This window comes from Monomorium pharaonis, chromosome 5 (genome assembly GCF_013373865.1).
Source record: "Monomorium pharaonis isolate MP-MQ-018 chromosome 5, ASM1337386v2, whole genome shotgun sequence".
In the NCBI taxonomy this organism is placed as follows: domain Eukaryota; kingdom Metazoa; phylum Arthropoda; class Insecta; order Hymenoptera; family Formicidae; genus Monomorium; species Monomorium pharaonis.
In genome coordinates, this window is record NC_050471.1 from 2,795,554 (window position 1) to 2,819,512 (window position 23,959).

Below are 23,959 nucleotides of genomic sequence, written 5' to 3' on the forward strand. Positions count from 1 at the left end.
GCGATTATTATAGATGCGAGAGCGAAGCGGAGTGGCGTTTAATGCGATTGTAATTACACAGGGAATTTAAGACCGGTAGCAAGAAGAAAAAAGAGAGAAAGAGAGAGAGAGAGAGAGAGAGAGAGAGAGAGAGAGAGAGAGAGAGAGAGTCTTACCTTTCGACAAGATAATTCGCCGACTTAAATCAGCATCGCAATGAGATACAAAATGTCGAGAGAGGCAGCGACGACTGCATTAAGTAACGTATAATTGCATCGGCTAATAAATTAATCCGCGACCTCCCTCGCGCGTACGCCCACGCGAGATAGAGACAGACAATATCGATTGATCGCGAGGAAGAAAGATAGAGAGAAAGAGAGAAACGCGTAGAGTATCGTTCCAAGTCGTGGTTAATAAGTAGGTATCTTGCGCCATTTCCAGGCGATTGTCTAGGTCAAGGCGTTAGATGTTAAACGCACCTGCAGCCAACGCACGTCGAAAGTGCATCCACGCCGGTACAAGACGCCTGCCTGCTATAACGTTTCCTCGATTGTTACGCAAAGTGAATAGGCTGGACAATGGGCCGCGAGAAACCGCGCAAATCACATTCGCCGGCGTGAAGAATAATTTTCAGCGCGGACCCCAACGATCGTAGACCGCGATCCAATTCCAGATAATGCAGCGCGTAAACATCTCGGCGTAGATTGACTGAATTATATGTACAGAGCGGCTTAACGCGACGGCTCGTATTAATCATATCTCGGGGAACGAATAACGTGTGCTGCGGTGTCACGCGTTATTACGTGACACATGTGCGATATTTGGCGATGAGTATCAAATTTTAACGTTTATTATCGCGGTCCTGCAGTCGAGAGAGAGAGAGAGAAAGAGAGAGAGAGAGACAGAGAGAAATGCGGGAGGAGAGAAAGCGTTTTTCGTCGCCCTCACCCTAAACATGGGGGGATAATAGATGCAAAGCCACCCTCGTCGTCACGTGGTGCGTGCCCGGTTAATACGACATACGCGCAGCTGCGCGACGATTCTCTCTGTCTTCCGTGGCACACATTCGGCGGAGGGTAACGTGATATACGTACGCGATTCGACTCTCCTTTTTAACGATCCGACAGCCGTTCGCGGACACGAAGTGACAAAACGTCTGATTGACGCGCCACTCGGACAGGTCGAGGCTAATAGCGCGGACAATAAAACGGTAAAACGAAACGAGGGGAGCGGCCTCGTAAAACGAGCCGGGGTCTCTCTCCGCGAAATGAAGACGCCAGAGAGAAAGAGAGGATCACCGGGGGAATCCGCGGCCGCCAATCGGCCGCATAATGACCCGCTACGACTGGAAACGAGTGGAAAATTACACAGTGCCGCGAGGAGACCCGCGAGACTCCTCCTCGTGCACAAGCTCCCCGCGAGTCGAGGAGAACAAGGAACGTGGCATTCTGGCCGCGAAAGGGAAAGGCATCCTTCGTTATCGAGGCGCATCGTGCCGCCGCCGCCTCCGTGCAAAAGTGCAGAATTTCAGCGGCGACGCCGATATCACCGCGATAGACTCCGCGATGCACGACGTACATGTATTACGAACGTACGGCATTTGCCTTCTCGGGATGGAAAGCCGATACACGATACGGGCACCTCGGTGCTCCTCGCCCGAGAAGTGGACAATGTTTCAAGAGAGATCGTAATATCGCGAGTCGTATTACGCGAGAGAAAATCTATCTTGGTCGCGCGCGCGCGCGCGCGCGAGAGTCATTTCCGTAATCAGGTGTATCGGCGATTAGTTACCGTCGCGTGTGTCGTGACTTCGGCTCCGACTCTTTTTGCCGGGGAACACGTTGGAAGCGAGCGGTCGATCACGAGCAATAAAACAAATTTTATTTGCGCGCGCGCGCTTTTTCTCCCGCGATAATCTTAATGTATTTTTCATCCGGCCGGATATATTTAGACCGCGGCCTAGGCCGCGAGAGTAACTGGCGTATATGTATAAGAGAGATAGAAACGGTAAAAGCCAGAAAACAATATAACGAGCGCGATCCACGCGTAAGGCGGTGCACACGTGCGTCATTTCCGACTAACTGTTGTTCCGCGCGCGCAGCGGAAAGCATTGCGCTTATGCGTTTTAGCGAAATACGGCTAATACGTGGAGGAGCGTGCGAACATCTCGGGCGATTCAGGTAATTGACTTAGAGTGAAACCCGCCGCGCTTTCGAAAGCGACGTCTCGTAGCTAATAAATTCCCGAAAACAATGCCACTGCCACGGCCTTATCTCTTCCGTCCTATCATCTGGTCGTACATCAACGTCCTTGAGAAATTGTTCGTTTCCATAACTAAGTCAACCGATCTTTTTTTCCTTGCATTCTATGCGCATTAAAGATAAATATTAAATATTAAATATTTAACGCGGAGAAAGAAAGCGAGAGGGAGTAAGATAAAATCAGGCGTTTCGTTTTCACGCGAGCCCCATCTGAGAATTTTAAGCCGCTTATCAGCAGTCCCGATGAAAACGCGCGCCCGTCGCGCAGCATCCCCGAGAAATTCCTACGAGACTGCGATCGGTAAAAATCTCCCGAGAGAATTGCGCGCGCGCGCAATAAGCCCCTTTGCATATTACGCTTATTTCTCAGCGGCCAGTCCGCGTCTTAAATTTGTTGCGAGAACTTTATCTTCGTTCGTCCGCGATCGAGATATCTCGCGCGGTGGTAAGTACGCGCAGGTTGAAAAACATCTAAAGCGTATGCAAGGGGGAAAATGGTAAAACCCACGAAGGATGGTATCTTCGGGGTCTCTCGCGATTCTCTCTGTATGTTACGTACGAGCGAAATTTATGCCGCTCGGTCGCGGCAGCGTGGGTCACAAAGTATCGCCGAACGTTAACTCGAGCAGAAGCTGTATTTACGAGGCGTCCCAGCTCTTTCCGTACAAATCTTACCGGTATAATCTGCAATAAAAATGACGAAACGACTTCTCATCCGAATGCGAAGCCGAAAATACCTCACCGAGAAGAAGTCTCGACTAAAAGTGCGAAACGCGAGAGAAACGATAATAATCTTTCATCCGTCTCTCGTCGCGATACAGTTTTCTTTTATCACCCGAAGGATTTCCCTGTCGATCTTGTTAAATCTGAAAACATATTTCTATGGTGATCATCTGACAAGAGGTATCCTTCTGCCCCGGTGTATCGTGGAACAATCCGGCACAAAGCTCGCGCGAGAAAAGGTTGAAACATCCCGCGGAGCGGACTGTGGAGCTTATGAATAAGAAACAGCCCGGCAGGCCATGCAGGCGAAGTCAGGCAGTACCTCATACCACAGCCGACTATCCATGAGAACTGGACCGTTCCGGAGAGCTCTCGCGAGTATATCTCTCTCTCGTCATCTCGCTCTCTCTTTCTCCCGCGCCCGCCGCACAAGCGAGAGAATGTATTCTCTTTCTCCTCACTCGTATACCTGTGCGCCGATCGTCGCAAAGTGCACGTAGGTATCGCGCGCGGATCACGCGCCTGCCGTCCGTCCGAGAAGAAAATGTAGGTAGAGGGAAATTGGACAGCCGACGACGATAAAGAACGCGGACGCTGGCACGATGACGACGACGGCGGGATGTCGTCTAGGGCCGGGCGGCATAAATTCGCCGGACTACCTGCCCCGTTGCATCTCAATCGCGCGCGAATTCCTCGCCGTGGAAGTTTGATTAGAATCGCGACGGCGGATTCCCGTCGCGAGGAGGCGAAAGTAAAAGGCAATACTTTCGTATTCCCGGAACGATCGGACCCATAAGATAAAAACGATCACACACACACACACACACACACAGTCTTCAAATATAAGCAAATCGCGGACCGCGCCGGTATTTTCTGAAATAGCTATAAAAGTTGACAGTGTTTATCACACAGGGTGGTTTTTAACCGGTTTTCTCTATTCGAAAATAGGCATGCACGAAGGTGCCGTTTCGCGACTGTCTTACACACATACACACTTATCCGAGACGCGGATATCGCGTGGCCATTCGCGTTGTTAATTTTTCGCGTGGGTATACGATCGCCTTGCCATTGTTAGTTGGGCCGTTAAGGAAAACGGGTTTCTTCAGGTGAAACGCGACCGTAGGTTCATTACAACGTCTAATCCATTACAACGACGCGCGGCGTTACGACGTGGAACGAGCATAAGCGCCTGGCGAAGTACGTCAAAACAAGTCGTGCCCGCAAGATCGTTCACTCAAGTTGGAATAACTTATTTCTTCATCTTGGGATCCCGCGTTCGCGGACTTTCCCGCGCGGAAAATGATATGATTTCTGGTTTTCTTAAGCGTCGTTCCTCTCTCGGATACCAGTTTCACAAACACTCGGCGACAAACGTGTCTTGTAGGAGAATGATTGAAACAACACGGACCGAATAACAGGGAAATATCTAGGATCGCGCATCAGCGTTGCAGCAACGAGGACGACGGGTTGTAAAATAAACTCTACGCCGGATTATCGACTTTAATAGCGCACGTATACCGGTTTACATTTGAACCGTCCGTGTGCCGTGCGTGCGTGCGTGCGTGCGTGCTCGGATGAGCACCTGAATCGAATGGACACATTGTCGACAGCGTCGGGATATCGGGACCACTTAGGTGCTCTGCTGCTATGCGACTTTGCCCTCTCGCTCGCGATCCTCTCGGCGAATCGCGCGACGGGGACGCGCGCGATTTCACATGTCCTGGAATCCGATTTGAGCCGAGGTCGTACCGCGTTTTAGAACTCGAAACCCGCGACGTTTTCTCCCATCACCTCTTGCCCGCGAGACGCGGACGAGTCGAAGCGTCACTTGCCAATCAGCATCAATATATATCCCGGGCATGCTTAGGTTCGTTATAAAAATTGACGTTAGGTGAAATGAAGAGATAATCACTCGGGTAACTCTCTCGAGAACCGTTTACCGTTTTTACGACGAGACAGATAGAGAGACGACGCGCCGCCGGGTCGTCGACACCCGGTTCGGCGGTTCGCTTTGTTCGACCGGGCAATTGAATGTGGCGATTACTTCTTAGGCGCGACCGACCGCGAGCGACATAATTACAAAGGTGTGCACCGCCCGTCCGTAGAGGCGACGAAAGGCGTGGTGGTGCTGCGCGTTTGTAAAAAAATTCGCTGGCCCCCGGAGTAAGTCGCATTACTTCCACATATGTAGGTTAATGTCAAGGGAGTACAATAATCCGCGAATATATCTTCGGCCGTGATTGATGACGCGCCGTAATCGCCCATTCTTCCGCGCGGAATTGAACACGCTGCTTTTAATTTACGACGACGAAAAGGAGAGATTCGCCAACGTGTAATTTGCGCTTTAAAAGGACAGGCGGCGATCTCGGGCCGAGATCGGCGGCGGATTCGCCGGACCAAAGAAACACTTCTCTTCTTTTTGCCGAGTTTTTTTCCCCCCCCCCCCCGAAAGGCGCTTATCCTCTAATGATTTTGACATGTCGATCGTACGTGTGTGACTCGTCGAGAATTCGCTTATTTACTTTTCTCATCGGAGACGTTAAGTGGCTCTGCCGGAGAAGAATCCAAGGTTAAATTAACGACGTAATTAAACGAGATGAGATTAGCGGTGCCGTCTCTCGCGCGGTTAATATCGTGAGGGCGGCGTTTTTAGACGTTCACCGTTGTATTTACAGCCACCTAATCTCCGGTTAGTGAATTTCATCACTGCAGCAAACAGAGTCGTGACATTTCACCTGCGCTCCGCTGGCCTCGATAGCTCAAGCGACCACATTCGCTTCTGCAGATAAATACGTGCATCACTTCCGCGTTACCTTATGATGACCTTTTTTACCTTAATAAGAAATCGCTGCAGCACGAATGTGAGCCCCCTGTTATAATTTTTCTTGACTTCTCTAAATTTTTTCACAAAACAATGCACGTCTCCTTTCGTCGAACTTTAATAAATTGATTGCGCAAAAAAAAATTTTTTTTTTCAATACTTTCAAGCGTGATCTTCATGTCAGTTTAATTCAAAGCCCTAAATGCATCTGTTCAAAATTGTATACTTAAAAATTTTTGAAAACGGTAAATTATAAGTCTGCTTTATTGACGTAACAGCTGTCTGATATCGATCCTACACTCTCACCTCTCAACAGCGTGGATAATTCAATCTAGATAAAATATTGACGGAAACACATTAGTGAGCCCTACAATCTTACGCAAGATTGTTGACCCCGAGAAACAATAGACAAGAATAATAAAAAAAAAACTTTCTCGATTGGGAGTGGCAGGTGGAAGACAAGAGTTCGTTCCCGGATACGATGCAATGCTTCATCGCGTGGAAAAGTTTCCTAATTATTATTAAAACCGTACCGGCTGAAACAACCGGCCATCGCAACGAGCGCAACGTGAGATTTATCGCTCGAGGGCCGATCCCTTTCGGTTCAACTCAATTACACGATTATCGGTCGTGATCGACGATGAGGCAAACGAAACTCCGATATCTGTATATATATTTCGTGTATAATAGTACATCTCGCTATAAACATTGCGTGCAAGAGATGAAATTGCGGTGTATTAATAATAAATTTATTAGAGCCGGGATAGAGCGATAGGATACCGTCCAATTAGAGCGAAGCGGACCGGGCGCACCGAGGTTGATCGTGGTACTTGCAAAATGGGGGCTCGTGTCAAATGCAAGAGAGCGAGCGAGAACCGGCTGCGCCCTTATCGCGAGGAGGAGAACGAATGGGTATACATATCGCGCGCGCGCGCGCGCGATGCAGCGTCGAACGGCGGAATCGAGGCTACGAGTCGATTCTCATGGCCCCGGCTTATATCGTCTTTCCGTTCGGCGAACGAAAAATCACCCGCGACCCGTGAGGTCGCGGATTTAAATCCGAGCGCGAGATCTCCGTCGTCCCCGCTGCTGCCCGACGGCGAAATTTAATATCACCGGAACGGGGATTTGCGCGACTGGCAAAAAAAAAGGGACGTCCCCCCCGCCCTCTCACTTCCCTTCTGATGCACTCGTTCTCTCGTGGACGGGAGGGATTAAAATGCCTGGCATTGTTATACGCCGGCCTCTTGATACGCTAGACGGCCGTAACGCGAGTATGTGGCACGAGAGGGATATATGGCGCGCGGAAACCTGCATCGAGACGCGATATACGAGGAGGCCTCGGGATGGAAAGTGCAGTGCCGATGCAGTGTCACGACACTCCGTATGTATGATCGTTTCGCGATATACCGCCGCGAGAAACGTCCCAAGTCGTGTGCGCGGGGCATGAAAATGAATTTTCCGACGCAATCAGAAAACTCAGCCTCGACAGGGAGGAGGGAGGGGAAGGGGAGGGGGGAAAAGCCACTTGACCGCAATCTGTATCACGATGCGCGAGATGACGCGATGAGGAACGGCGACACTTCTTTTTTTGCACACCTTGCGACACGCGATTATCCTCGTAACAGCCTCATCGCCGCTTATTGTCTCCGGTAATGTATGCGCTCGCGCATTTGCGTATGCACATCTAGAAGCATCGACGGATGCAACTTGCGCGGACGAGTGTGTATACGTGTGTATATCTTCGCGGAAAGTTAAGCGGCTTACGTCCGATGGATGCGAGAGGCTAGAGAAAGTCCGCGTGTGTATACTCTGTTTCTCATGCGGATGATAGCGCGCGGGAATTTGCACGCGAACGCATTTTGGCATTATATATGCATGCAGCGTCCCCCCTTCCCTTTCCCCCCGTTTGATGGGATACGATAAAAAGAAACGTAAGAATATTTCAATGCTAATAATCTGAGACGGCACTTTACGACGACGTCTCACGTCGGGTGATTAAGGACACGCTACCGAGCTCATGAAAGCTTTATTTAACGCGGCAGTTAAACGCGCGGATATACCGCCGTTGTCCGCGGCGATGTGTCGTCATTCACCACCTGCGTAGGAACCGTAGGAATGCGCAATCAATGACACCACGTGCAACACGTAGGCGGGCGCACGGTGTAAAACGCGTATTATTGAAAAACTGGGTCCTGCGCGAAAAGCAGGTACTCTCCGAGCTGTTGAAATCTCCCCGCGTTTCGAGCAGAGACGTGCGAGTGATTTCAAGTTTCTTACATGCATCTTTAATTAAGAAAAGAATTAGTCTCTATTAATCTGAAATTTAAGGACTCTCAATCTTTAAAGATTTTATATTCTTGCTTAGTTGAATTGACACTAATTTTTTTTTTTGTAAAATGCAAATTTATAAAAATATAATAATGTTCTCATATTTCATAATACAATTATTTAATATATCATATATAAAGATACATTCGATTCGGTCTTGCAACAACCGATAACGCTATCTGAAAACTTAATTGAGAGATTCTAATTAAATTAACTCGAGAAATATCCCATTTGAATAACTCGACGTCAAGATATGTTCTTTGCAACCGCAAATCGTTTAGCGTTGCACTTCTTGTTTGCAGATTGAATATTTCGCGATGTCTGAGCCAATCGAATGATGTTTGAGTTAATCTTATGCAAAGATCATTAACGGACGTTGTGGCATGTCTGTCACTGTTGTCGAGTGGTCTGTACATACATTGTTGCGACCCGGATAGCGGGATAACTCCTCGAAAAGATCACGCGCATCACATTATCTGTCTGTGATTTGCTGCCAGAGATTACCTAACGCTCAGAAGTTACCCCGTCCGCGGCTCATATATACGTTACAAAGTGCCTTCCGAAAATAACAGCGTCGTGATTCAAATCTCATTAGATACAGGCCGGATAATTTTGTACGGCTTAATTTTGAGGAGCGATGCAATACGTGCTCGCGCATTGTATGCAATAATACTCCGACGATCGTGGTCGCGAATGACGTAACGTTGTCCCATACACGTGTACAATACTCGGGAACGATCCCGACGTGGGCGCACACAGATTCGTGTTTCAGATCGCGAGCGTTTGAATTTAATGAATGCTCCACTTGACTCGCTTCTCGTGTTCCGTGTCACGACGAGAATTTCGCGGGGCGCGTTTGCTTTCGCGGTAGGAAAATTTATTTCCGACGGCGGCAGCAACAGGAGCAGCAGGAACAGCCAGCGAGACAGCGCGGAACATACGCGAGCACACGCGCGTATGTCTATTTATTTATAATTGACTCGTGCCTATTGCATAACCGCACTCGCATTCCACGGGCGGATAACAAAACGGGGCCGGTTGGCGTCTCTCGGTGGGATTATTGACTGCCGACAGGGATGCATAAATCCGGTAGAAACGACCGGAGAGACTCGGCCGTGCGAAAGTAGACGTTAACCAACCGCGCCTCTTGTCCGAAAGGATTGCCGATTCTTTCGTACACTTCATCCTTCCTGAAAGTTTCACTATCGACAATCGCTCTCAAGGCTCCGATTCCACCGACGTCTTATCAGGTTTAAAATCATCCATTTCACTAGCTAACGTTACGAAAGAAAGAGAATCGCTCAATTTACTCGATCAACGTTGAATAGAAACGATTCTTAGGACTGTCCCTGTAACCACTGGAGTTTAATCAATCTTTCATCTCTTAATTTTTACGAACAAAACTAAAGAAGGAAACGTTCTTTGAATGAAAAGAATTAAGCGTTCGTCAGCTTTAATTAAATTAATTAATGTTATTTGCAGGGACACGGTTCGTATAGAGAGTATAAAACGTTTCGGCCTTACTCAATCCTCCGGATGAAAATGCGGTATACCTTTTGAGAGAAGAGTGAAAAGGTAGAATGATTTCCGCGGTGCTGTCAACGCTGTTATACCTCGCAATCAGCAATCTAACGTATGATTAATCTAATGCACGATTTCCGTATTTGCTCTCGCGCGGCGCTGACGCAATCCCGGCGCAAAAAGGGGCCGGCGCAAGATAAACAAATGAGGGAGAACAAGTCGATGGAATTATCGATATACGGCCGGAGGTGGCTATACGAAATGGCACATCTCAAGGATTTACATGTAATCGGCGAACGTCGGGTAGTCGTCGGAGGACTCGAGGCGAGTACTCGCGATTCAAAGGTCGCCTCGTTACGACGAGGTGATTCCTCGAGTGCCGAGTGGTCTTTGCCATTTCCCATGAACGTAGCCATAAAGGCGGCGGCGGCGGCGGCGGAGGTCGACCGACCGACCGACCAGCCAACCAACACGATGGATCACAGCGATAAGAATAATACGCAACGTGTTCTGTAGCTTGTGCAGTACACCGGAAGTGATGCCGCGCGCGCGTTTCAAGAAACGGTCCCGAGAAGTGTAGGTAACTGGCAGTCTCCTCGTCGTTTCCGTCAGCAGCCACCGTGTCTCTTGTTTCACCGCGTTTTCTGCATGCGTCCGTCGCGTCCGTTGCCCCGTGGCGATGTTGTTTGTCGATATATTTTCGCGCGTGGGCGCGGATCGACCGGCCCGAATGCCAAGCCGGCATTCTACACCTTTTACTTCGGGACGCATTCGCCAAACGAGTGCTGCAGACTACGTGGGCAGCGCGGAGCGGTATTATAATAAAGTCCCGTGGAATGATAGAAAGGTGCAGGATGCTAATAATAGATCTTTCGCAGGGGCGTCTGCAGGTCGGCAGGTGTGCGGCTCCGCGGTATTTACTGTTCCCTCCCCGAACGGATCGGTGTCGTCGATTGTTCGCGTCGTTAACTGCGAATTCCGTGACGTAGAACTCGCGTCGCAGAACTCGAACCAGTTGAGAGAGGAACAAAACGAACAGCAAGAAATTAATAAATTTCGCAAAACATCTCGCTTCTCCCTTCCCCGCCCCCGAGTCAATTACCTGATTTTATTTAGAGTAACTTTGTACTCGGATAATAAGAGAGGCTTTGTACAACAAAATGACATTGCAATATCGAGATCTACGATCGAGAGAAAGCCGCAAAACGATATGGAGCGACGCCAGGGAATCGAAGCGGCCGTCGATCGCGAGATCGGCTCTTTTAAATTCTCCCCATAGGCATATAGACGAGTCATAAAGTATAGCCTAGCAAAAATAAGAGTAAACCGTTAATGGCCATTTGCACAACCGCTAGTTGGGTGGTAAATGTCCATCGGCCATAAATCGTACGTCCCGATCGGTGGCGGCGGCGATCTTACATCGCGCGCCGTCGCCGCCGCGGCATTGGAACAAAACGACAAATGGAGCGGCTCGACACATGCAGAACGCTTTCCGGAAAATTTATGACGCGCGTCTAATTGCCGGTGTTCTCGGCGGTACGTGGGTACGTTTGAGATTGCGCGCGTACGACGATTTAATTTCAAAAAGAGTCGACGAGACCTAAAGTTGTCTCGTCACTAAAAAAAAAAAAAAAGAAAAGAAAAGATTTCTCAATGATAAGAAAAAAACGTACGAAGGAGAAACACGGCGAAATAAGTCTTGCGATGTTACTCTCCTCGAGAGTTTTGTCACGACAAATTCGCACGTATCTCGTCGGCCGACCTCTCGAATTCGAGAGCGCGCATGCCGATAATGGGTGCCAGATAACGCGCGCGGAGAACACGTTCGGGACACGTTCCGGACGAGATTCTCTCACGGCGACGACGACGATGACGACGTGGAGTCGGCAAATATTCACGCCCCAGAAACCGACGTATCGGGTTCCACGATCCCGCGCGCCTGCCTCGCCCCGACATACCGTCCGTCTCTTTCCGTTCGTCGTCGTCGACAAAGCTCCTTGAAAATTGTGCAACACGGTGGTACAACACGGCTCGTTTTCTTCTCGCCATGATCTCCCGGCATGACGGCGTAGATCATGCGCATTTTTTCCTTCATGTCGCATTCGCGCTCGCGGGATAAGATCTCTCGCTCGCGCGAATGAAACCGAAACTGGCGGCCGCTCCCACGTGAGCATTGTGGGTGCCCCGTTTGTCGTTTGAAAACTGCGACCGCGATAATTCGCAATTGACCACCGTATTTCGCGACGGGAGACAAGCGGCAATGTTGCACGAAGAATCCAAGTGGAAATTCTCCCGATTGCCGTAGCGTGTTAAACGAGGTATCGAGATCGCGAGGCCAGAAAGGAATATCTTGAATGAAGAGCGATATTTTATTTTATTTAACTAAATCGTAAGACTCGCGAGTCTCGGATGAAGCGTCGAGCGTGAGAATAATTTCGCTAAGTAGTCGAAGTCTTAAATGGGCACCTTCACGCATTCAATGAGCGTGAGAATAAATGCTCAGAGACAAAAAGTGGAAGTATCGCCGGGGCCGTGTGCGCCTTTTGCGTACGAAAACGCGTAGAGGGATAAACGTCAGCGTCGGAGGCGGACAACAACTTGTCCTGTCAGCGCCGAGATGCCCCGAAAGAATAATAAGAGCGTTAGCGAAGAGGGAGAGCGGCTCTAGGAAGGCGGACTTATTCGACCTATTTACGGCAATTGTTTAACGGGAGCTCGCGAACCGGGCGTTTTCTACACGTTAGTTACACGCGTAATTGGAGATCCGCTCTTTCCTGCCGCTGCCTTGTCTCGTCCCTGCCTTGTCTCGCCCGAGTAACAAAGGCAACCGTTGACAGACGTTGCGGGGAAATTGCAGAGTTGCGCCTCTAGAGAGGGCGGGCCCGCGATTGCACGAACTTTAAATAGAGCCGGCTTCTCCGCCGGCACCAAACCTTTAATTATGCACGATCGGCGGAGGCAAGTGCGGCCTCGCGAGAGTGTGCATTGTCGAGTTCCCCGGCATACTAGCCGCGATTACATTGATTAAAATATTTCAGCGATCCGGAATGAAGTGGAGAACTGTACTGCCTCGCCAGCCGACGTCTCGGCAGTCGCCGTGACTTTCCCCGTACCTCAAACGGAGCTTCTCTATCAGCGGAAACCTCTATAATTATAAGCGATCAAGACGAGCGATTTCACAAATAGACGTTTCTGCGCGGGGCGTATCTTTTATATGATCGGAATAAAATATTTTATCGCGAACGATATATCGCGATACGTACGGGCGCGAGCGGTGTGCTTCGCGTTTGACGTTGACGCTGACATTGACTTTCTCCGTATCGACTACGAGATATTTGGGATTCGTCGCACGAACGAGGCGCGGGTCTCGCGGGGAATTTCGGAGGTCCTGCCCCGACTCCCCGAGTTTAGAATAATCCATATTCTTTTTTTTTTTGTGGGCGTAACCAGATGTAGGAGAGCACGCAGTCGCGGTGTCGCCGTCGGGTTACCGTAAAACGTGACTGGAAGAATAAGGGACTCGAATCTCCCACAATGCCGAGTAGAACGACTCGCCCGGGCTTAATAAATTCGCCGTCTTTTTCACGTTCGGCGATCGCCGCCGTTTGCTCGTCGACTTCACATTCGTGGAAGGAATTCGATTAAGTCGTAATCCGAATGACTGTATCTCTCTGGTGCCGCCCGTGAAACCCGTGATCACGAATGCGGCACGAAAGCCAACCGTGACTGTTTCTCATCGCCATGCGTATCCTAATGAAACACTTAGCGGTCGTTACACGTATGGAAATGTGAGCAGCCTCGATTTGGGTTTAGAAAGACTAGAATGCGATTTAATTTGTATGCGTCACCGGATTCGTAACAGCAGAGTAGCTGTTACATTCCATCGGCGACAACCTTGAGAATAAAATTACGTAACTGTGCCGAAAGACGAATTCGAGTGTCTCTACTACGACTGCGGCGGAAATAAATGAGAAGTGTAAAAAAAGAAACAGAAACGACGTTATATCTTATTGCCTTCTTTTATTCCCCCATGCTAATAGGACGAACAATGCGTCGTAAAATCCGACGCGCGGGGATCGTAACGGCGCAAAATTGGTATTCGAAGCATAAAGCGTGTTACGCAAAATAACCGCGGGTGATAACTCGCCGTTCAATTAATTCCTAGAAAAATAACGCGGCCTCCGGACACCCGGGCGAAGACGCGTATTAACCTCGAGCCTCCTCTGTTTTGCAGGTGATATAGAGGACTGTCTAGTGGCACCAGTTTCCCAAGGTCAGTTCACGCCGCTGCCAGAGGCCTTATGTTGGGCCATTCTGGAGCTCACCTCCCAGAGGCAGGCGGCGACCTTGGACACCCTCAGATCAGCCCTGAGAAATGCCTTCCCGGCCATGCAGAGGCCCAGTCGAGAGCTCGTTTACGACGCGCTCGCCAAGCTCATGCAAGAACGAAAGATCTATCACACGTCCCAGGGCTACTTCGTCGTAACGCCCGAGACCAAGAGGCTTAGACGCGACTCCGGTAGCTCCAGGCGGTGTTCCAGGGACGTGAACGGGTCCAGAGGTCAGGGTAGCATGCTGATGAGCAACGACGAGGCGGTGGCACTCGTACACGGCGAGATGCTCACTCTGCGCGACGGCGATGTCACGCATCAGGCTGTACAGACGAACCTGGCGGATGTTATTTGCGGAGGTAAGACGAGTCTCGCTAATTATTTTCTGAGTCTGACGTCACCTCGAGCCGTTCTCTCAATAGACAAAGTCCATAATCTGCTAGCGGTCCGTGTACGCGCGAGATGACTTTCGCAAGAAAACTATTCTTCAAAAAAATTCGTTTAACTTTTTTCCCCTTTAAATATATACTTTAATAAAAATGTGGAGACGCAAAGTGAGGTATATGCTGTTAGAACAGACAGGCTATTAATCACAGGGAGCGTGGATATACGTTATGCGCTTCCAGGAAACGAGGAAGTCGTGTGAGAAGCTAATGCCGTGAAAAATATCGTACATCGCGCGCGAAAAATGGTGTCGGATGACGACGCGATTAGCGCGCTTTCGTCTTCATTCAGTAGCAAACCGCAAAAGGTTCTCTTACGCGTCTTATTAGAGTGCCGCGTATCCCGTTGTCTCCTGCGGTGTGCGAGACAACTTATCCGCCAGCTATAAGGGGAAAGTTTCCCGTAACACACGTTTCCCGTTGAATCGCCGCGATATCAATCGCGATAGTTAATTTATGACGCGTTGCCGATCAATTTAATGCGTTAGCACCGTTTCCACGATGCAGCCGCGCGATCATTGCGTGCATTACGCGCGGGGCTCGAAATTATGTTTCGGGAAAGTATTAAATATAGTACGCACACACAGAGTGGAGAAATTGTTGTTATTAAATAATACAGTCGTCGCCGCGAGTGTCGCGAGGAGAAAATTAACGTGGCCGCGGGCGCGGCATAAAGCGCGTTTGTGTGTTATAACTTATTGCGTCCCGCGTAATTTTCGCGGCGGGGACCGCGAGTAAACGAGAGGACGACGCGCGTGAAAGGTGAACGGACAAAAGGTGCGAGAGATCGATTTCGCCGTACGTGTCTCGCGCATGCAGGAGAGGATGCGCAGGAAGCCCTCGTAAAACTCGCGAATGAACTCGCTCGCCCCGGCGACGGCAGACCGGTCGGGACCAGGCAAACTCGTTCGGCACGTGTTCGGGAAACGTTCCGATTGTGTCCAGGATGAGAGCACAGTTCGCTAAGCTGCTCGCTCTCCGAGGCCTTTTTCTGCTCGGCGACTCGACGGACGGGTCGGGAGAGCGTTTATGTTGTTGTCGTCCTTGGTAGTCACGCAAGCCCCGCCGCCGGAAGATCTCGTCAATTCCTCCTCTCGCGACCGTGCGTACGAAAAATCAGCGCGCGATCTTAATTTCGTGGCTTTTTGCCACGTTCGCGGAAATCTCGCGGAGAGACAGCGCGCTCGCTCGTTGTCGTATATTCACATTCTTATTCCCAATCTCGATTGTCGGCGTGTGTTTTTCCCTCTTTCTCTCGCCTTCTTGGACACGCTGATCCCTGATGATACGTATGAAAAATCACGACGCGGATTGTCGTTTCGATTGTCGCCGCGACGGAAAGCGGCCGAGTTCTCTCCCATTTGCGGTTCTTTTATTGTCCCTAACAAAAAGTTCTCGCGTTTCGCGAGATACATCGCCCGGTCGAGACCTTTATGCCGCAACGCACGCGGAAGCTCTTTGCGGTGTGTACTTTGTCATTCTTTCCGTTTCTTTTTCTTTTTTAACGTGAACGCCGTATGCGATGCGTACGCGAAGAATAGGGAATTGGCACGGCACAAGAATGAGAGGAAAGAGATCAGGAAAGATAGAGAGAGAGAGAGAGAGAGAGAGAGAGAGAGAGAGAGAGAGAGAGAGAGAGAGAGAGAGAGAGGAGCCGACGATGCCTGGAAAGCGTTTAGCGCAACCAATATATTAGCTATTGGTCACGACATTGTCTACCGTTACATACGCTGTCGACATCATTGTGTAAAGGGGGGAGGACCACACATATATAATCTTCCTACTTTTCTCTTACTCGTTTCTCGGCTGATTCTCACGCTGGTAACCCACTCGTCGCCAGTCGGTACATACGTCGGCGTATCGCCCGTGGCTATGTACCAAGATGAAACTCTCAGGAATGAGGGTATTCCACTTTTTTTTCTTCCTTTTTTTTTCGATGTTACAACGTGCGGCGGCTCGGTCATGATATTAACCCTTTTAACCGGAGCGACGCGTTGTCTCGATATTCTGATATTTGCACGCATTCACATATTCGAGGCCTCCGCGTCGCGTAGAATTTACTTTTCCCAGTCGTCCGCTCAATGTCGTAACCCGAGTTTTCCCGGTACGCAAACGTGGACACACTTTCCACGATTATCCGTGTCTTATTTGACAGATAACGGAGAGAGAACCGTCAAATTTCCGAGATGGAGAAATCATCAATTTGTCAGCATACTTTTCAAACATTTCATTTCATTTCATGTGTGTTAATTATTTTACATAATAGTACAATAGAACGATAAGGTACAAAGCGTTAAAAACAATTTTTTGTCTCCCTTCCAGGAAATCCAAACGATAAAGTCCTGTTTGCCAGGTGTCGATCGATGCCCGGCCGTCTCGAGAGGCGACACTCTCTGCGGCTTTGGGGTTCGGCCAGACGTTTACACAGAAGCGGAAGTTCACGGTCCCTACCGCGAAGACCCGATAGAAGTGACACGTCTTCCAGCGCGGAATACGCGAGTACGGACAGCGCGCCTCACAGTCCAACCAGTGAGTCTAATCGGGGAAGGGATTGCGTGGTGATGGGTGACTGCTTTTAATTGGTGATGGATGAATCGGGTTTATTGAAAATGCTTTCGTCCGTAACTTTTTTTTAAAAGCAGAATTTCGGAGCTTGTGCGTTAATTGAAAGTTTTTGTATATATTTACATTTATAAGGTGAGATGTCGAACAATTTTTATTTATTGCATCTTGACTAGGCCGGCTTCCTCTAATAAATTACTTTGCGATAAATGATTGTAATCATTGTGAAATATCCTACATAGATATAATTTAGATTACAGCTTTTTAGTCACCCTGTAGCTAGCAAGCCCTTTCTCGATCCTCCTTTGTCTTCTAACAAAGCGCAACAAAATCCAAATCTTTTCCTCAAGGCTTTTCTGGGATTTTTTCAGAGAAGATAGGCCTGCTCTCCAGGCTCTTTCGGCGGAGCACAAGGAGGAAGGGCGCACCATTAATGGGCACTTTCAGTGCTCAGTATCCCCCCACCGAGTGGTTTAATCCGCGCGTGGTGCATTTGCATAGCGTTGCCACGCAAACAAGGGCCGCCAGCCCTTCGGTAAGTTGCACACAGGTATTTTCCAACAAGAACTAGCGAAACAAAACCTTTTTATACAGTACTTCTAGCGCCGCGGGGCTAATTAACTGGTTCCCCCGACAATTAATGAAAATTCTTGAGGCGACAAGATTCCTCGAGAGATATCAGAATGCTAAACTCTTAATAAAAGTAATAAATAAAGATAGTATAAACGATTCGAATGACAATTTAATTAGAATAGAATTGAAGAAATAATCAGGATTCCTTGATTCTAAAAAGATTGCGAAATCACATCAATTAAATCTAATTTCAGATGATGGAGGGTCTAGACCAGTCGCAGGCCAGTTTTCAAGTGTGGGACGACTCGAGCTCTGTACGATCGGCCACTTTACCAAGGCGACATCGGCGCCAAGCCAGCGGTGACTCCTCGAGCTTGTTGGCTAATTCAACGCCAAGAAGCTCCCGAAGGCATCGATCACCGTGCTCCACTCTACCGAGATCTAAATGCTCTAGCCTAAGCAGATGCACGTCTAGAGCGTCTGTTCTACCGCCCAGCACTACCAATCAGGAAGGATATCCAGCGCGTAACCAGACGCAGAACGATAAAAACTCGACGAATTCGTCGCCCAGCAGAAGTGGCGGCAGCTCTGGTTCGGTTAGAACGATGAACGCGAGTCCGGCTAAAACGACCACGTTGGGTAGAACTAACACCAGGCAGTCCAACTCTAGACGACCGAGTCACGACTTCAGCAACGGCGGCACTAAGTCGGTCAACGGTTCTCCGCAGCATAAGGTGAATTTGTAATTTCGTTGTAAATATGTAACGAAATATTTATAATAATGCGCTTATATCCTCCTTTAAATAGAAGAAAAAATTTGTCAAAATTTTAATTAAATTATTTTTTAAAATAGTAATTGGATCATTAAGTTCCTTAATTTTTTAAAGTCTCTTAATCTTTCTGTTATTCTCAAATAAATGAATTTTTGTTATCTCAAAAGGTGCTGCAAAAAACTTCGTCAGGACATTCGTCTCATTCTAGCGGCAAATCAGTTTCCAGCACGAAATTGACTTGTTCGCCATTGAAAACTGCTACGCTGTCAACGAAATCGTCACCGCTCAAAGTCGTTCAGCAAGGTTCGCTGACTCCTCTGCAAGAGGCGCAGAACTCGATAACCCTTCAGGTGTCCACCAATCTAAGTCCGTCGTCGCAAGAGCAACGGACGATACAGAATAGCGTGACACTGGCTTCCAACACGACTAGCACGACAACCATTTCCGGCTCGCCCGGCACGAAGATCTACGTTCACCAGAACAACTCACCGATGAGGTCCGTAATCACTTTCGAGAACGGCACGGTGAAGACGAAGATTGCCGAGAAGGAAGTCATCGATTGTAAGGAGAAGCAAGAAAGGGAGCTGGTAACCGAGAAGGCTTACAAGACCCGGGTGGACGACGAAAAGCTTTTTAAATCAAAACTGGACGACGAGAAGTTGAACAAGCCGGTCAAAGCTGAGCGTCCATCATCGCTCTACACGCCAAAGGAACCAAAAACGGGTCTTTTACTGTCGGAATCCGACAAAGAGAACAAACCGAAGGTAGAAGACGAAGTGCCTAACAAACTGAAGCTAACGAACCGCCTGAACAACAGTCAGGCCCATCTGATCGACGGCTCAACCAACAACATCGACAAGAATGCTCTGGTGCAGGAGGCTACCGCTTTGTCCGCCACAAAGAATACCAACGACGCGATGAACAACTCGCGTAAGCTTAGTCTGTCGCTGTCGAAGGATGCGCTGAGTTACCGCAATCTACTTCATCCTGGTTCGAAGAATAACATCGCTTCGAATCCGCCGTCGCCCACCAAGTCATACGACGGCTTCGGCGGTTCCTTCAACGATGTCTACATTGAGAATCTTGAGACAGTGAAGCAGCAGCGAGCACCTCAGGGCTCCGAGCCCAATCTAGAGAAGACCGTGAGCCGAGGTTCGGATCTACACTCTTATCCCAGTCTCAGCGACATGCAGGTGCAGTTTACCAGCCTAGCGGCACAGAAGATCCTCAAGGGCTGCCCGATTAACAGCGTGGATACCTTGGTGGAGGTGAACATGGCGGCTGCCGATAAACCGAACAACTGCGACGTCACTGTTCACACAGATTTCGGCCTCGTTTGAATTTCATCTCCCCTCCCCTCTGAACATCCGTTAATATATCGTACCACGAGGGTGGAACAAGGAACTGTTGATCCTTGCCCATCCAAGCATATTGCGTCCATGAAAAATGTGCCTCGAGGCGAGCAGAAGAAAAAAACTAACGCCTTAATTCTCATACACGAGGATAGAGAGCTAATTTTTTAATATTTTTGTTTGTTAATGAAAAGGCCACGGCTTGCGTAAGAATATTATACCCGGAACACGCGTAACAGTTACCAGTGATCTGTTGTTTATACGTACACATCTCTCCTCTTTTAACGGGCATCCGTTCTCGAACAATCGCTGTGCCAATTTTTAATATTATCCATACTATTATCTAAATAATAAATATAATCAAATTTTTAATCTTGCTTATCAACTCCGCTTGCTTTAATAAGCAAAATCTATTTTTTTTTAATGTTATCCTGGAATAATTTTTCCGTCAGGTTTTTTTATACATTAAAATTCAAATTGAATTATTATGTAAATATAAATCGTGTAATCAAGTGACAGATGAACGAAACGTACCTTCGTGTTTTAAAATGAAAAAAATATTGAAACTGTAAATTCTTTTCATTGTCAAAGGAAGTCATAACCACATCCTATATTCTCAAAAATACAGGCCCCGCATTTGGCACACAACTTGAGTCAACTCTTCAAACTTCGAGACATAAGTACATACATAGATTCAAGAGACGTGCGCGCATCGCAACGTTGTAACGTCGACAGTTTTGCGTCGCTTTACTCGAGTTAAAGCGAATTGTCAAAGCGACATGTCATGTACAACGATCACGCGCAATAAAATTTAAAAAAAAAGAAAAATTTTTGTTCCGGATCAAAGCACTGCCATTTTTTTACGCGCATTTATATCTTGAATATTTTTCGTATTAATATTTACACCGTCACGGCGCGATAAGATCTGTCTGACCTTTGTAGCAAAGTAAGACTATTATAAATGGTACAGCGAAGTTTTGTAACGCGATGTACAGGCAGGGAGATCCTTGTAAAATTTTTTTCGAAAATATCGCAACAAAGTGAAAAACAATGTCTTTATCGCGCGTTATTAAGCGCGAGCAATTGATAAATTAATAGCAATACCGTCCTCAGGAAGTCTAGATAACATAACGTGAAAAAGATCGAGGATGATTATGAGGATTGCGATTTTCACACCGTACACAGCGGAGGTTTGATATAAAAAAATATATATATGTTATACATAGTGTAGAAGAAAAGCGTTTTCTTGGAGCGCGGCCGGTACCATTCGCAATTAGTGCAATCGTAAATCTGCAAGTGCCAAAACTTTTATCGTAGTACTTAATAACAATCGCCTTAACGATTCCGCTCGCACGGCGATTTTGCGGCGCGTTCACCGCGGCGACGTCGGTGATGATTTCAGTAAGCACAAGTAACGCGCGAGAAGAAAGGAAGAAACTAATGCTAATTCGCGAAGCCGTAGTCTTAAAAAAGAAAAAAAGATAGGCAACTAAGCGAGTACGGCACAAAAGAGGAGGAAAGAGACCCGCTTTGTACATTTTATACTCTGTATCGCAGATTAACCGATCGATGATGCGGATTCGCGATCGCCGTTCGCTCTACGTTTCAAAAACGCCGACTTTTCGCTTATATCGTATACCTTCTGTTAAATTATCTTTATTATCATTGATTACATAATTACAAAATATACATATATCAATTTTGCTATAATTATAAATCAAATTAGCAAATTATTACTATTACAAGTTATGGCAATTCGTTATGATGTTGTAAGTATGGCTTATAAAAATTTTTATTATTATCAACTTTTTAAAATAATGATTTAATATGACTTAAAATATATATAAAACAAACTTTTTAGCATTGATTTTGATATGAACAAGCAAGGAAAGTATGAAACTATTATCACTCAAAAGAATGATCTTGCAATTTCAACAAAAATTAGATGTGTCCAAAAATTAGCTGAGGTCGATAAATGATTAGCAAATACTATGATATGTACATATATGTATTGTACTTAATCAATGTAACTGACAAAAGTAGAATTTACAAATTCTATATGTGATAGCAAAAATTCTAGCAGATACAAAAATTAACGGTCTTGATTGTGACACCAAGAAATCTATCTATCTATATCAGCAAAATTTTTTTTTATGATTATAATCAAAATTGTACAACAACAAAAATCCGGCTGAGAATTTTGAAGTATTAACTGACATATTTTAAGAATGATCAAAGTTTGAGTAACTTAATAATTAATGATTAAAGAATATTTATTTGTTAACATGAATTTAAATAGTAACTTTTTAATAAATTACTAATGTGTACTTGAAGAAAAGATTAAATATAAATTGTGCGACTACATAATTTTACTTCTATTAATCGAACACAACTCCAATTAAGCTAATCAAAAATTGAATATTGAAATCACCTTTGAGATGAGATTTATTTGTATTTTCTTTGGGAAAAGTCGGCGTCTGCGAACGGTGAAAATGTTTTTCGAATCCGCGTCTCTTATTTCTTATCAAAACTAACTTGTAGAGTATCATTGTATAATCTTACGTATCATATTGTAACAACGAAAGTATATGAGTAATAAAAGAGTTGAAAAGGCGCAAATGTCATGTATTATTGCGTTATTAGTGTGTGTAAACTTACCGCATTAAAAATTGTCCAACCGCGTCTGGTGTCACGAAAAAGAACAGAAATTTCTCAGGAGAGTCAACTTGCCACATTCTGAAAACCAATAAAATAATTACTAATTATATTATTACACGTTTAAACGCCAAAACTCTGATTAAAACAATATCAAAACACAAAACTGTAGAAGCACAGAACTATACGAATTAAATGTAAATTTTACTTACCAATCGGTCGTCGCAACGATGTCCATCCCCAGGGCCAATCCGTCTCGAGATAATTGATTCTGCAAATGAAAAGAGAACATTGTCAATTATGATATTAAAGTAAAGAGAGATACTTTTCTCGCGTAATCGACTTTCGCACGGATATACGAATGTTTCGGTTAAATCGGACGTTACGGTTGCATACGACTGCTCTACGCATCGCGATCTACGTACAAATGAGGAATATACTTCGGACAATGCAAGATTAATTACCGATGAAGCGATTATTTGCGATGCGATGCCACTCGATCAAGACCTGACCCGTCCGTTACGTTTCGGAAAGAAATAGGCGAAACACTTTTTTGGCCGTTTAAATATTCCAATATGGCAATAATGTAAACATTACTTATTGCCAATTACACGTCGCGGAGCCGATACGCCTCGGGATTACTATTGATTGTCACGGATTCCGCGAATGAAGTGAAGATGGAACACTATTAAAATGACCAACGGGGTACCTTTTCCGCGCGATCGACTTTTGCACGGAATTATTGTTGCACATTACGATCGCGCGATCGCTCCACAAGTCGCGATTTACGCTACGAGGAATACGCGTTCGAACGAAATACAGTACAAGGTAAATATGCGTCATAGTTACCTATTAGATGATCTGCGAAGAAGACTTGATCGGGAGCTGATGTGTCCCGCGTCTCGTTCCGTTCCGGAAAGAAAGTGAACCCAGCGTCCCGTTCCGTTCCGGAAGGCATGTGAACCCCTATAATAGAGAACTCTGTTAAGTTGGCTCGAGTCAGAGATGATCATCTCTAGCGCTAACTTCACACATCAAGATGAATGCCTCTGCGATATATGCTATTTTGAATTTTGTGTTTTTTGCACTAATACGACTAATTATTATTAATTCATGTTTAAATCATGTTTCACAAATTCTAATTATTTTTATATAAAAATAGAAAGTATGTGTAAATTAAAATGAGTCAAATCGATCTCCCACATCGATCGATAATTGATTCGATATATTTTATGAAAACGATATTATAAAATATTATATTATTAGATAAATTATTTTATCTATGCATTAAATTTATATAGAATAACTATTGTTTTTTTTATAAAAATGTATTTTTTTATTTACAATATTTTTTTGCAGTCGTTTTTGAGACATTAAATCTGTCGCGACGCCATCTGGTATCTCGAGAGTTCGGTGATTAAACATTAACCTGTAACAACCTGTTTGTTGAGGTCTGTTTTGATTTTACTTGAAAAGAAATAGTGGGATATAACAGGTTTAATTAATTAAGAAAGAATGGGGTGCGGCGACGACGAAACGTATAATATCCCATTTAAAAAGAAGAAGAAGACGAACTTCTTGGATGACAATGACAGCGAGGGAGAGAAAATGTTCAAGTTAGGATTACACATTAT

At 46.5% G+C, this 23,959-nt stretch overlaps 2 protein-coding genes across 4 annotated transcripts in view; one reads left to right on the top strand and one right to left on the bottom strand.

Moving 5' to 3' along the window:
• LOC105837622 (storkhead-box protein 2) overlaps nt 1–23,959 on the top strand; it is an 82,480-nt gene that overhangs the window by 57,013 nt on the left and 1,508 nt on the right. For 2 of the 3 annotated variants that reach the window (XM_036287757.1, XM_036287756.1), the window contains exons 4-8: nt 13,871–14,326; nt 16,733–16,939; nt 17,323–17,507; nt 17,800–18,279; nt 18,486–23,941. In XM_036287757.1, the coding sequence (XP_036143650.1) occupies nt 13,871–14,326; nt 16,733–16,939; nt 17,323–17,507; nt 17,800–18,279; nt 18,486–19,658 (2,501 nt within the window). In that variant the 3' untranslated portion in view covers nt 19,659–23,941. The remainder of the gene's footprint in view (nt 1–13,870; nt 14,327–16,732; nt 16,940–17,322; nt 17,508–17,799; nt 18,280–18,485; nt 23,942–23,959) is intronic. The other variant, XM_036287759.1, reaches the window with a different exon arrangement.
• Nucleotides 1–23,959, bottom strand: part of LOC105830344 — an 85,165-nt gene that overhangs the window by 56,830 nt on the left and 4,376 nt on the right. The window contains exons 3-5 of the mRNA XM_036287767.1: nt 23,175–23,291; nt 22,538–22,596; nt 22,329–22,406 (exon numbers count right to left, since the gene is read on the bottom strand). Coding sequence (XP_036143660.1) covers nt 22,360–22,406; nt 22,538–22,596; nt 23,175–23,291 — 223 coding nt within the window. The 3' untranslated portion in view covers nt 22,329–22,359. The remainder of the gene's footprint in view (nt 1–22,328; nt 22,407–22,537; nt 22,597–23,174; nt 23,292–23,959) is intronic.